Below are 15,708 nucleotides of genomic sequence, written 5' to 3'. Positions count from 1 at the left end.
TAAATGTTTGATATCATTATTTAATCACATTGGAATCGAAACTGGGAATCGAAAAGAATCGGAATCGATAAGCAGAATCGGAATCGGAATCGGAATTGATAAAATTCAAACGATACCTCAACCCTAGTGTGAACTCGGCATTAAACAGCGATTGATAATGGATAATGGATGTCGCGCTGTTGAGGATCGTGCTGTCTGTCTCTGTGAGAGACTTTCATGGAGAAATCAAATCAAATGAGCGTAACGGCACACATAAAGGAACTCAGAGAACAAACATACTGAGGAAGGTACAAATTCTAAATGTTTAGTTTATTTATAACATGATGTAGTTAAGTAACATACCTTGACAAGGGGGCTATTTTGCTGAATATTTTCACGATTGCAAACGTTACATTAAATTTGGTCTTTATAAAGGTAAATAACATCCTGGGGTAAATATTAAAAACATGCAGAGTATGTAAAAGCTGATAGGACACTGATGAAAATATTGCTTCATAATAAATTGTTTACACCACCAAAAATCTAGGTGATGCTGTGCTTTTGTGGGGATATTTTGTATGGGATATTGTCTGCAGATATGAAAAGTTCCCTGTATATCGTAATAATAAATAGCATTTTTGACAGCAATGATATTTTGTTTTCTTTTTACATTAACACATTAAATATTACATATATACGCATTTAATATAATGTGTATTTCCATCTGAGGTTTGGTCTTAAATTTCACATAAGGTGGTATTAAAGTCTTAAAGTCTTAAATGTAACTTGTTCACATCTGTAGACACCCTGTGTATGTCACTTTGAGTCAATTTAACTTGTGCACTAAGTTTTCTGAAGCTATACAGGGCTTTTCACACTGTGCTTAACTCCGGGTAATTGTTGTTCTAGGAATGTACAGTGTGAAACGTCTGCGGATGAATACCCAGGATTAATTGTAAACCCCGGGTAAATTATGAGCAGTGTGAAGCATGAAGCAAGATAACCCAGGATTCTGGTTATGACGCAGGGTTTTGAATGACGCAGGGTTAACCATTTCAAGCGAGAAGTGCCCTTACTTCATTTTTTCTACTTCCAGCACATATAGGGTCACTTTGGATGCATGACTGTAAAAAAGTGGGTGCTTCTGTTTAAGGCATGGCATGATGCCCGAGGTGGATGTGATTTGGCTTTAAAAGCCTGGCTTTAATTAAAGAAGTAGAACTCAGAGCAGGATCTCCTTGATTCTGACTCCAAGCCATACACCTGTCATCTAAACTCACACTCCCTTACTCCACATACGAGTATATACATATGAGTACACACACACACAGTGAGAAACGGAGGTTGGTATATTTTTAATGTTTTTATTGTACATATGTCTCTTATGCCCACCAAGGCTGCATTTATTTGATAAAAAATACAGTAAAAACAGCAATATATAATTACAATTGAAGATAACTTTTTTCTGTTTTAATATATTTTATAATGTAATGTGATGGCACAGCTGAACTGAATTTTCTTCAGCCATTACTCTAGTCTTCAGTGATAAATGTTGCTGCCTAGAAAACATCAATTCTGAGTGTGACTGCGGATGACTGACATATGGAGTATATCAGAAAAGTGAATAATTCATACCATATCTATGTACAGACATGCAGATACATAATAAAAACATAACAGGACCTAAACTACCATTCAAAAGTTTGGGGTCGGTATTAATTTTATTGTTTTATTGTCTCTTATGCCCACCAAGGCTGCATTTATTTGATAAAAAATACAGTAAAAACAGCAATATATAATTACAATTGAAGATAACTTTTTTCTATTTTAATATATTTTATAATGTAATGTGATGGCACATTTTTCTTCAGCCATTACTCTAGTCTTCAGTGTCACATGATACTTCAGAAATAATTTTACTATGCAGATTTGGTGCTCAGGAAACATTCCTATTATCGCCAATTAGTGGTCGACCGATATATCGGCCGATATTTGGCATTTTTCAAATATCGGCATCGGCCGATGTTTGGCCGATATGGACTTTTATTTTGACGGCACACCGGACTTTTATTTTGACGGCGCTGAGAGCGGCAGCGCCTGAGCCTGAGTGCTCACATTCTCCCTCTTTTTCGCCGTCGTCGTTAACAGTTCTGTCTAATACGGATAGAAGTCTGTCAAATAATCCGATAGAACTGTTAAACAAAGGAATTAAAATGTATACAAAAGTATTATAACGATTGCTTTTATATTATTAGTAATAGAAAGGCAAACATTATAATGCTTTCTAGTTTGCCATCAGCATTCAGCAAATACGTATTTACATAATTTAAACAAATCTTTGAATGGCTAATGAAAATTTAATTTCATTAAACTTAATCGAATCCAGTTGTGAGATCTTGTGAAGTGTGCATGTGACCTGCATGATCTTGTGTTCTCTGCGTGACTTTCGGCCCGTGCAAATTGAATGCTTTAAACATTAAATTCGTGATTTCAAATTATGCTGCTATTTATGCATTTGCCCACTGTCATATTCATGTGTTTTCACTGTGTGCTGTATGTAAAATGAGTGTTACCTTAGCTTTAGGCCTATTTGAAAAAATCCCAATGCACACAAACTTCCCAGAATACTGAGTGCTCTGTTGGTTACAGACTAGTTTACTTCCTTTTTAATTATATTTTTATTAAATATTTATTTATTTGTGGAAAATACTTTGTCATCTAAAGTATAAGTATGTTTATTTTACAAATGTATTTATTAATTCATTTTCAAATGATTAAAAATTTCTGAAATATTAATTAAAATAAATACAATTATATCGGCTTTATATCGGCCACCCTGCTTTCCAAGATATCGGCATCGGCTGTCAAAAAAACAATGTCGGTCGACCACTATTGGTGATCAAACAGTTGTGTTGCTTAATATTTTTCTGAAAACTATCATACTTTTTTCAGGATCCTTTCATAAATAGAACTTTATGAATAGTTTCATTATTTTCAATTATCTCCACTAATGCTGCTTACCAAATACACTTGTATGGTTTGTATGGATGATGTATCCCTGCCAGTTTACATGTGAATGTACAGTATGTGATTGAGATCTCAAAAATGTGTCAGATGAATCAATGTGTGGAGGCGTCTTTGGTTAGGAAGTGGGTGAATGGTGAAGGCGAAGTGTAGTTTGGTGCACACCCACTCATTTTTTTATGTTTGCATTTTTATTTTCAGACAGTTACAGACAGTTACAGATACCCATCTCTTGTATTGCTGTAAGACTACAAGCTCCCCAGTCTGACTGCTGTTCTTTGCTTTGTTTCCTTTTTTTCTGTGCAAACAAGCGCTTACTGTTTAAAGGTATGAATTCACTGGGTGGATAGAGGCAGAGCCGGTGGCAGGGCACCTACATCTGGGGGGCATTTATATTTCTGGGGGGTTGTATCGGGTGGGAAGCGTGCAATCTGAGATCGCGTGCAGTCGCTGAACTCACGAAAATCATATGCGCGCTGTTTTTTCCCCTTTCACTTTTGAAATCGATCACGTTCAGCAAGGAGGGGAGAGGAGGAGAAGGGGGGCACGGTAACTCGTTTGGAGTGGGGAGCCCTCGATTGACCCCTTGCCACCAGCCCTGGATAGTAGGGTTGTGCCGATAGATGATAGTATTGTGTATCGACGATAGTCAGAGATATTGCAGGTGGCTGATGCCTTTGACAATAACAAGAGGATTATTATTATTATTATCATTATCAGGCTAGTATTATTATCTAATTAATATTAGGGCTTAATTGTTCCATCATATTTCTTTTTCCGCATTTTTACAGTGTTGCGCTTAATAACCAATCACACACGATTCTGTTGAGTTTATGAATGCAGTGGCCAATCAGTGGCGTTCAGATAAGTCATGGCTGAAACACCAGAGTTTTGTTGTTCATTGTGCACTTGCTGACTGAATTCTGCTCTCTCGCGAATTCTCATCATAGACAACAAAGTGCAGATGATCGTGTGACGCAAGTATAAGAGATGTGTTCATCATATAGTGTAGATAGCTTCACTGATCATAATGGGAGTGTTTTTTTAAAGTGCATAAACTCACGCTAGATTGTCAGTGTCATGATGTTGTCAGTGATGATGTTGTATGATAATGTAAATGTTCTTTGCTTGTTTTCTGTAGCTGCTGTTTGAATAACTGAGGAAATGTTAGCATTATAGTAACTTACAATGTTTTTATTAAATTGTTATGTTAAATACAAATTCAGTCATATTAAAAATATTGACATTACTCTCCGGCTATGAAACTAAGTAAATAATTAAATAAATTAGCATGATAATATCGTGTATCGGCGATCTCACAGGCTGACGATAGGACGATATGACTATGGAGCATATCGCCTAACACTACTGGATAGAGGATGCATGAATGGATGGAGGGATAGGTGGGTGTTGAAAAGCAGAAAGAGAGAAATGGCTGGACTGGAAAGGAGTGTCCATGTATGCGGTGGGAGGGTGGGCGGAACGGGAATATCTCTTTGTGAAATCATCACCACACAGAGGACTGTGCTTTGCTGGCTGCTGGCCCTGTAGGTGGAGTTTCCTTCCTTTAGGCCAAACGTTGGAGGTGCCCGGTTGGTTTTGACTCACTGGGTTGGGCCTTTTCCTCTCCTCTCCTCTCCCAGAATGCTTTACGTCAGGTGGCTCGGATCACCCTTTATGGCAGCCGAGACTTGTATGACACAGTTGGAAACTCTGGCTAGCACTCTTTAATTGGTATACCTTGGCACAGAGAGCATTTATAAGGCCTTCAGGGAGTTTGGAGGCCCCCTAAAAATTGCTGAACGATTGATGACTGAAGTGTTTATATATTGGGATCTCCTGCAATGGAGTGGACTACACTCTTAAAAATAAATGGTTTAAAAGTTTTTTTGTTTTTGTCCTGTGATGCCACAGAAGAACAAAACAAACTAAAAAACAAACAAACAAAGAAAACCATTTCAGTGATTGGTTCTTAAAGGAACCATTTTTTTCTTTGAAAAAAACCTTTGCACTTATGAAGAACCTTTTGCCCAATGGACAGATTTCATGGATGATAAAGGTTCTTCATGGAACCAGATGCAAATAAAGAACCTTTATTTTTAAGTGTCGATAGTAGATTTGTTGAGGTGAAGAGATGTGATTTGCATTTAGGATGGTTGTTTCTAAGAACAAACACTCTCTGTGGGAGAGTTTGTGTGAGGGCCAAAGCAGATGGACCCCCCACTGTTAGAGTTAGCCATTAATTCTGGTCATTCTTACGTCTGATGAAGGTCAACTGGGACGTGCTGTCACACAGAGCAAAGGTAGGACAGGTGGGCATTACTAAACAGCTACCCACAGCTACTGTTTGACTTTGAAATGCAGGCTTTGTTCAACCACAGACCCTCTACACATGCCCTACAACCAAAGCAGACTATGTGTTTTGGTTTACTTAGCTATTCTTTGGTTACAATATTGTCCCTAGAAGTTGACTAAATATTACAAACTTCTTTTGGTGGCGATCAATAGACTTACAAAAAAATAAATGAAGTAAATGTGGTTTTTATATACTGTGTATTTTATCCTAAAAATTGTATGTTTTTACTCTAAAAGTTCTTGTAATTGGTATTTTGAGCTATTGTTGCAGATAATAACTGTAATAAATTAAATGTTGTAAATTAGGAATGTACTTATATTAAAATTCTGGAAAATGTTTATAAAAATATAAAAACACATTAAAAGAAAAATTCTAAAAATTTGTTTAAATGTGTATATATAATGCCCTCATTTAAATAACTATAATACCATTCAAATGTTGGGATCAGTATGATTTTTTTTTTAATTAATACTTTTATTCAGCAAGTATGCATTAAAGTTATTATATAAAAGCTCTACACATGCCCTACAACCAAAGCAGACTATGTGTTTTGGTTTACTTAGCTATTCTTTGGTTACAATATTGTCCCTAGAAGTTGACTAAATATTACAAACTTCTTTTGGTGGCGATCAATAGACTTACAAAAAAATAAATGAAGTAAATGTGGTTTTTATATACTGTGTATTTTATCCTAAAAATTGTATGTTTTTACTCTAAAAGTTCTTGTAATTGGTATTTTGAGCTATTGTTGCAGATAATAACTGTAATAAATTAAATGTTGTAAATTAGGAATGTACTTATATTAAAATTCTGGAAAATGTTTATAAAAATATAAAAACACATTAAAAGAAAAATTCTAAAAATTTGTTTAAATGTGTATATGTAATGCCCTCATTTAAATAACTATAATACCATTCAAATGTTGGGATCAATACTTTTATTCAGCAAGTATGCATTAAAGTTATTATATAAAAGCATATAAAAGTAAAGAAAAAAAAAATCTGCAAAAAAGTATCACAATATAAAAAAAGTATCAAAATAATTCAGCAGCACACCTGATTTCAACATTGATAACAACAAAATTAAATGCTTCTTGAGTACCAAATCAGTATAATAAAATTATTTCTTAAGAATCATGTGACACAGAAACCTAAAGTAATGGATGCTGAAAATTCAGCTTTGCCATCACAGGAATAAATTACATTTTTAAATATATTAAAATAGAAAACTGATATTTCAAATTGTAAAAATATTTCACAATATTACTGTTTTTACTGTATTTTTGATAAAAAAATGCAGCTTTTGTAAGCATAGGACACATTAAAAGAAATCGAACTGATCCCAAATTTTTGAAAGGGGTATAGGTAAGTGTGTGTGTGCGGGTGTGTGTGTGTGTGTGTTTGTGTGACCTGCTGTCAGTTTGATAGTTGTTGCTCTGCAGGAAACTCAGTGGAATGTGTGAGCTCACATATTGCATCATGGCTAAAGGTTTGGACTGTTCACGTGCAGACTAATGTTTTTCAGCTGTCTTTCTCATTACTCATCAAACTAAAGTGTGACTTTCACTCTCAATGGGTTGTAGCTTTATCACGAAATCAAGTGCCTTGTTCTTTTGTTCACGAGTGTATTTGAATGTGTGTGACTTCAATGGAAGGTGCAGTGTTTCAAACATTTTGTTTGTTTGAATTAGCAGCAGGTATTATCTCTCTGTCTGTCCATCTGTCTTGCTCTCTCTCACCTTATTTTACCTGTATCCCCACTGCGACGAGTGAGCGATGAAGTCGACTGCATATGCAGCACTGCTGATGAATTATTGAACAGTGGAAAGTGGACGTGATGGAGTCTTGCACGCAGTGCATACAGAGGAGCCACTGTGTGAAAGGATGACTGATGTCAAGAAAAAAGAGCGAGGGTTTACAAGCTTATTTATGTCAACGCACAAATGGCAACATGCATGCTTCATTTGCTCACTTTCAGAAACGTTTGCAAATGTACTTTGCCTGCACTTTAAAAGTAGCAGTATACTGCAAATAATCCTATTCTGGTTACAGCTTTTTTGGATCAGCACACAGGCAAATGTCTGTATTACCTGACAGTTATCACATGTCTCTGTGACAGCCAAAGAATCTGACCACAGCCTGCATGAGCCAATCAGCAATCTTGGCATGAATTTGGGCTGGGAATTTCTGTTGGTATTTATTTAGTTATGCAGAGAGTATTTAGGAAAACTTTTGGGAAAAATTATTATTATTAGAATTCTAATTTTTTTTATTACAATTCTTTAAAATTCTGATTTTTTTTTTACAGCAACTTAAAAATGAGATCCATTTACCTGAGAGGCAAAATTACAGAGAATGTACCTTACAGAGACCTTCAGAAAATGTATCCTGAATATTTAAATTATCTGGTTTATTAGGCAGCTTTTTCTGCTTGTTTTAAGGGTCAGTATGTTTTTTTTTTTTTTTAAGAAATTAATACTTTTCTTCAGCAAGGATGCATTGAATTGATTTTGAACTGTCTATTTATCAAAGTGTCCTGAAATATCCTGAAAAAATGTATCACAGTTATCACAAGTATTAGGTTGAACAACTTTTCAAAATTGATAAGAAATGCTGATTTGAGCACCAAATCAGCATGTTAAATTGATTTTGGAAGGATCACGTGACACTGAAGACTTGAGTAATGCTGCTGAAAATTCAGCTTTGCCATTACAGAAATAAATAACTATGTATAAAAACTGTAATAATATTTCACAATATTACTGTATTTTTGATCAAATAAATGCAGTCTTGGTGAGTACAAAAAGCTTTTAAAAACTTTCAAAAGCATTAAAGAATCTTATGACCCCAGACTTTTGAGTGGTAATGTGTATGCATCATCAGACAAAAGTTTGGACACACTTACTCATTCTTTACTATTACTATTTTCTGCTTTTTAGAATAACAGTAAAGCCATTAGTAATTTGAAATATGAATTCCATATGAATTCTGAAATATAATTATAATAATGAGGTCGACCGATAGTGGATTTTACCGATACTGATAGCTAGGTTGCACCACACTGGCCGAATTAATCAACCGATAGTTTTTAAAATGGCTACTGAACGAAAACTAAAATAGTGCTTTACTATAAAAAAAAGTACTGAACCATATTTTGTAAATGTATATAAATATTAATATTAAATATTAATTAATTAATATATTAATTATATATTGATCATTAAAGTAAGTTCATAGCTTATTAACTAATGTTAACAGAAGCAACTTCAGAATTTAAAAATGTATTAGTAGATGTTGAAATTAACACACTCTAAATAAATGGCGTCTTTAAATATCTACACAAAGGCCATAGCATTGAAATTACATACATATGGATATTGTATGTAAACTCTCACACTTTAATTGCTTCTATTCTAGAGCACTTGATGACTATCTAATCAAAATAACAAAATATGGCAGTCGGCAAAAAGCGCATCTAGTGCCGCTTCTAGTGTCCCGCTCTGAAAACTATCAGCATGCATTTTTTGCCGATAGTTCCAGCAATCAACTATTGGTGCCGATTAATCAGCAAAACCGATACATCGGTCGACCTCTAATTATAATTATGCTAAATTTTTTGTTTTGTACAAAAAAAGTCATATTTGTCAACAAAAATTTCAAATATTTTTTTTAAACAGAGCTTCTGAGCTTTTAAAGATCATATTAAGAAATATTTAACTGGTAAGACAGTGTATACAGGATAAATTAGTTGAAAAATTCTTAATTCGATTTTTGCAGTATAGGCTTGTATTCTCTTTCAGAAGTTAAAACCATCCTCAGTGAATGGTTGATGCGGAAAAGAGAACAAAGCTAAACTCTACTCTCATTTTTGGAGTGCTTCTCGTTTCGCTACTAAAAACAGATTACTAGTCCAGCGGTTACAGGAACATCAATAGTCAAACTCATAATAGGAAGCTACTGATGGGCATAGTGTGTTTGTGTGTGAGCATGATCATGTGTTCAGTTGTTACAGAGACAAGTCTGAACATAACATTCCGCTGTCTTAACTTAAACAGCCTCCTGGGAGGAGAGGCACACAAAACATGGGAAAAATGCCTCCTTAGAACTCCCCCTTCTCCTACAAACTGATACCGTATCTAGATTAGCATAGAAACATAGCCTGTGGAAACAGAAAAGTTTGCGGTTAATTAACCGTAATTATCAACCCCAAACGGAGGGCTGCTCAGATAATGTTGACGTGAAGTCAGTGTTTTGACCGTACACACAAGGGCGGACGTCTTTTTTTTTTATCTTTCAAAAGAGATAGAACAGTTTGTCTGTTGGGTTGTGTTTTGAGTCTAAGCTCTCATTTAGCGTAGCTTTCGAAACAAATGCTCTTTATGCATGTAGATCCCTCAAAGCTGAAGTCAGTGATGCTTTTTATGATGTTTGTGTACAAAGGTTCCTCAAAAGGGAAACTGCTTTCAGACGGGCTTCCAGAGCACAATAACATCACGTCTAATGATCTAAAATGAATTCAAGTGAGCTTTAGATATAAACAAGCAAATATTTAGAGACTACAATGCTAATTTCTTGGTAAAATTAAGTCATTTCTAAGAGAAATTCTTTTAACTGCTTCATCAGATGCCATTTTTATTCATTTCCACCATCTGTCAAACCACGTTCACAGGATTCTGGGATATTGTAAGCTGTCAACGAGACATCTATTCTATCAAAATCCAAGAAGATTAAAGCATTTTAGTACACAGGATGTCACAGATATTGGATGTGAACATGTCTTGATGCCTTCCCACCTCCTAATACAGCATTTTTTTTTTTTATCTGATGTAATTTTGACCTTTCTTATGTTTATATTCTCTCTCTTTTTGTGTTTAGTCATACTTCGTCACTGACTATGACCCTACGATTGAAGACTCCTACACAAAGCAGTGTGTGATTGACGAGAGGCCTGCGCGGCTAGACAGTAAGTATGCCGCTGATGGATGAAGGAGTCTGATTGTCAAACAAATCACACAGGATGTAGGGAAACAACATACTGCTTTCCAGCAGCAAAGATGAAGCACTTTATGATTTGATAATACTTCACAGAGATCAGATAAATTACAGAGGAACTGGTGCATTTTGTTTTTGTTCTGTGCATTATGCATACTTGTACAGGTGGGGTTATAATAAATGTACTGTAATATCACTTTAGACAAAAACATCTACAAAATAACTACTTACTCCATTATACATATAATACATGGCTGGTGAAAAAAGAGGCTTGAAATACTTTAAATTTAAACATTTTTTTCTAGGCAGAAAATTGCATGACTTAAAGGGGTCATATGATGCGATTTTAATTTTTCCTTTCTCTTTGGAGTGTTACATACATCAACTTTCACCGTGGATGAAGCGGAATCCAGCCCGGGGTCCGTCACATGTGGTTACTGCTCATTCGTCGGATCCGCCGGGCGCGCCGATCTCGACCCGGTCGCCTCAGCTCACTCTAGCCGGAAAATAATGTGTTTTTTTAACTTTAAACCACATAAACACATTTCATTACACCAAATACACCAAATAATGTTCTTTTTAGCAGCATCATATGACCCCTTTAAAGGCATAGTTTACCAAAAATTTTGTCATTATTTACTCGCCCTCATATTTTCTAAATCTGTATGACTGACTTTCTTCTGTGGAAAACAATAGAACATATTTTGAAAAATGTCTGGTTTGGTTTGGACCCCAACATTCTTTGAAATATCTTTTGTGTTCCACAGAAGAGAGATAGTCAGGGTGAGTAAATAATGACAGAAGTGTCATTTTTGGGTCACTTTAAAGCAGTGGTTCACAACCAGGAGGACAGGACCAGCTAGGGGCCCTCAGCAAACTTCTAAGGGGGAATAATAAAAATTAAAATAATCTTAACTGTAATCTAAATTAAAATGCTAAAAATGAAAGAAAGTATAGTTCTTGAAGAACATACAGTCATTTGAATATTGTGTTAGACCGCAGAGGGCCTTCGAATCAAAAAGATACAGTCACACAACAGCAGAATGTGATCTTCTATATTGTGATGTACATCTGAGTGTAAAAGATTATGATAAAAAATGTAGGGCAGGGACTTGGTTCTATCCGTCAGTTATTTATGGGACTTTTAGATGTGTGCATTGCACTCAAATACAGAGACGGGTGAATGCGAGCATGCAGAAGTGGAGTTTAGGCAAAACAAATGATTGGAGAAGTCCAGCATATGTCACAAGAAAGAAGTCGGTCATTTTACTGGAAAATCGAGTTATTACATCCTGATTAAAAATTACGAGGTCAAACAAAACGTCAAAAAACGAAACATGCATTGTTCAAAATAAAGCCCGGTTCAGACTACATGATTGTAGCCCGATTTTGGCACGATCTGCTTTATGTAGGGTGTTGTGGGGATTTGTAAACAACAATGGGTGTCGGACTCAATCATTTCATCTCGTGTAGTGTGTCATAGTGGACGACAACTGATGCCACGTCTGCGAGATTAAAAATTACGAGGTCAAACAAAACGTCAAAAAACGAAACATGCATTGTTCAAAATAAAGCCCGGTTCAGACTACATGATTGTAGCCCGATTTTGGCACGATCTGCTTTATGTAGGGTGTTGTGGGGATTTGTAAACGACAATGGGTGTCGGACTCAATCATTTCATCTCGTGTAGTGTGTCATAGTGGACAACAACTGATGCCACGTCTGCGATGCTTCATGATGTCACCACAGAAAGACTAGCATGTTTAATTTTTGCAAATCTGTGACACTGGCCAATAGGAGCACAGAAGCGCCTTCGTACATGCTTTCAAACAAGCCGAAACGAAACCGAAACAATAGGTATGATGGGCCCTGCTAGGCGGAATTTTACAATGGAGGAGATGTTTCATGGATCTATGGCAATAATACTCCTGCTGCATTTATGTTTCCTCGAGGGACTAGAGTGAAAAATGGTTAAATAAACACTATTTTACCTCAGTTCTCTTTGACAGTCCATACTGTCTTCTTCATGCAATCCAGATTTGTGTCCACTGTCAGGTTTTCTTTCTTTTTTGGGCTTTTCTGATGACAAGACAGGGCAAAACACACTGTTTGCTAGCCATTATTTGTTTACGCTCATGCCACCTTCTGTCTAGTCCCGCTGTATCGATGACAGCACACACGTCATTAAAGAATGAATGGTCGGGTAGCAACGTGTAGTCTGATATGTTTCTTGTTCACGACAAAACAAGATTTTAGGAGTCAAAATCGCATAATCTGACACAGTGACTGTCGTAACCGATAAAAAAATCTTGTAGTCTGAACCGGGCTTTAGATGCATTTAAATAACAGATAAGGTGAATTTTCATTTCGTGCCGACTTTAATGGGATCTGATCACTGAAAACACAAATGAGGCCTGTGATTACAGGCGTTACTCAAGGCTGTTGTGAGTTAAAGAAGGGGGCCGACTTCATACAGACATTATTTTTTGTAATGTGAGTCACAGCTGTTAGTAAATACACTTATCAATCCTAACCGTTGCCATAGATACACAACACAGAACTCCTGTTAGGCCTATAAATAAAGAAATTTGAATATAATAGAAAATCATTTAATTTAGATAAAGTTGTTGTCAAACCCGTAGTGCTGATGTGTCTAAAGTGAGTGTGCAGTCAGTGGGTGACTAATGGCTGTTCTGTGTTTGTTAGTCCTGGATACAGCAGGACAGGAAGAGTTTGGAGCCATGAGAGAACAATACATGAGGACAGGGGAGGGCTTCCTTCTCGTCTTCTCTGTCACTGACCGGGGAAGGTGAGCAACGTCCCACTCACGTTTTCTCTCAACTTTCTCTCTTTCTTCCCCTTTCCCCTACATTGTCTGTCTCAGTTTCACTTTCATTCTGTTTTTGTCTCTCCAGTTTTATTAATGTCCCTCCTCCCTGCACTCATTTACATTTTCTGTAACTGTCAAATTAGAAGCGTGCTAATTTACGCCCCAGGTTTTGTCTCAGTGAAACCCAGCACATGCAAATAAACAGATCTCACACACATTGCAGTGTAGATTCTCGAGGAATGAGGTGTGTGATCGGCCGGTTTGTGCCCTCTTAGGGTCCTTCCCACTTTGTGTTTATGCTGTAAACAGTCTTTCCTTCCTTCGTTTACATTACCCTGCTTGGAGCCGATGGCACAGGCCTCTCTGAACACACTCTCTCTCACAATCTCTCCAGAGTCCATGACAAGCATTTCCTTCTCCTGCATGACATTTAAACGACTCGAACTGTTAGAATCAACAGAGACCTCATATCAGTGTCCTTCCCTCCCCAGCCTACACACGCTGTTCTCCATATGCCGGCTTCTAGCTGTCTTACAGCGTTACTGGAAAGTTTATAGCAGCGGCATGAGAACCGTGTGACCTCATGTCATCCTGTGTACTGTAATGCAGTTCTGTGGCCCAAAACAGAGAGATAGCTGCTCATCAGCTGGAAGGGTGGGCTTGCATTCCTTTTAGGTTTTGTGGAGAGGAGGAGCTCTGCTTTGTGGGTGTATGTGTGTACTTTCATTTCATAATTTCTGAAAATGCCCTCACTAGGGATGCATGATATATTGGGACCATATGGGTTATCGGCCAATTATAAAGAGTTTTTTTTTATTTCCCCTCAAGTTGACACACCAGGTGTCTTAGCAGAAAAAACACAGGTGTAGTTCATTTAGAGTATTTTCCACAAAGTTTGACAGTGAGAATGTGCGTCTTTTTGTCTTAACTTTGGAAAGTGTATTTCATTTTATTTCGTTTCATATTTTGAATCTTAATAAACGTAGTTTTGACTCAAATTTCAGTTTCAAAAAATTAACTAATTTTCAATATTTTGTTATATAATGTAAAGACATTTTTAAAACCACTACATACTATATAAGTTTGGGGTAAGATGTCTTTTTTTAAAGAAATTAATACTTCTATTCAGTAAGAATGCATTATATTTATCAAAAATGATAGTAGAGATTTTTACATTGTTACAAAAATATGTATTTATTTTATGTAAATTCTGTTCTTTTAAACCTTTTATTCATCAACGGCTCCTGAAGAAAATGCGTAATGGTTTCCACAAAAATATATTTATTAGCACAACTGTTTTCAACATTGGTAATAATAATGAATGTTTTTTTTTAGAGCAGCAAATCAGTATATTATAATCACTGTTTTACTGTATTTTTGCTCAAAAAAGCAGTCTTCTGACTGCCTTTTCTTACTGACCTCAAATGATTGATTTGATTAATTAATTAAATGATGGATGTATTTTTTTATTACGTTTAAATATTTATTTTAATTTTATATTTATAAATAGTTTTTATTTATTAATTTGTAGGGTTTACCCCAAAATGAAAATTTTATCATCATTTATTATTTTATGACGTTTAGAGCTACATGTGCGGGAATAAATGATGACGTTTTCATGTTTGTATTTGTGTCTGAGAAAATGCTTTGCTAGTTTGTTTGGACCTTTTTAATGGCCATGCATCATCTTGTTTTCCTCAGCTTTGAAGAGATCTACAAGTTCCAACGACAGATCTTGAGAGTGAAGGACCGGGATGAATTTCCCATGATTCTAGTGGGTAACAAAGCTGATCTTGAGCAACAGAGACAAGTGAGTGGCATGAATCACTTCAAGTACTGTAATTTCAGAGAGCTACACTGAATCAGTATTGATATGAACATTTTAACACTCTTGGTCTTCACTGCAACCATAGCATGACTTGGCAGTCTACTGTATCCATTGCAAAGATTCCGCCTATAGTTTCTGTTGTAAAATGACACATGTACATACAGTACACATATATACAGTACTCAAGAGCACAATGTCACTGTAATTAAATGTGAATGAAATTCAGTCCTGAAAATCAATGAGCTGAAAGGCTGAAACATATCACAGAGAGTGTGTGTGTCTGTGAGGAAAGAGATGGTAATAAAAGTTATGGGGTTACTGAGTGCATAGAAATACACTCTGATTGTGTTACATTGCCACCTAGAGTCAGAACAGAAAAATTAAATTAACTTCATCACTTATCTTTACTTTTATGAAAGGTAACTTATATGACATATTGTTTTATTTAATATCAAACAAAAAGTAAAAAATTGTGATAGGACAGTTTTAATGGATTTTAATTAAGGAGGGTTTTCTTTTTCAGGTGACCCAGGAGGAGGGCCAGCAGCTCGCCCGACAACTCAAAGTCACATACATGGAGGCCTCAGCTAAGATCCGTATGAATGTAGACCAGGCTTTCCACGAGCTGGTCCGAGTCATAAGGTGTGTGTGTGTGTGTGTGTGTGTGTGTGTGTGTGTGTGTGTGTGTGTGAGTGTGTCA

At 36.1% G+C, this 15,708-nt stretch overlaps 1 protein-coding gene across 1 annotated transcript in view; it reads left to right on the top strand.

Moving 5' to 3' along the window:
• LOC107700612 (ras-related protein R-Ras2) overlaps window positions 1-15,708 on the top strand; it is a 55,403-nt gene that overhangs the window by 35,136 nt on the left and 4,559 nt on the right. Inside the window, exons 2-5 of the mRNA XM_016502344.1 lie at window positions 10,234-10,321; window positions 13,057-13,159; window positions 14,882-14,990; window positions 15,532-15,650. Coding sequence (XP_016357830.1) covers window positions 10,234-10,321; window positions 13,057-13,159; window positions 14,882-14,990; window positions 15,532-15,650 — 419 coding nt within the window. The remainder of the gene's footprint in view (window positions 1-10,233; window positions 10,322-13,056; window positions 13,160-14,881; window positions 14,991-15,531; window positions 15,651-15,708) is intronic.

The sequence above is a fragment of the Sinocyclocheilus anshuiensis genome, unplaced genomic scaffold (assembly GCF_001515605.1).
Source record: "Sinocyclocheilus anshuiensis isolate Anshui unplaced genomic scaffold, SAMN03320099.WGS_v1.1 scaffold1099, whole genome shotgun sequence".
Lineage (NCBI taxonomy): Eukaryota > Metazoa > Chordata > Actinopteri > Cypriniformes > Cyprinidae > Sinocyclocheilus > Sinocyclocheilus anshuiensis.
This window is presented reverse-complemented; position numbering and strand designations above follow the sequence as displayed.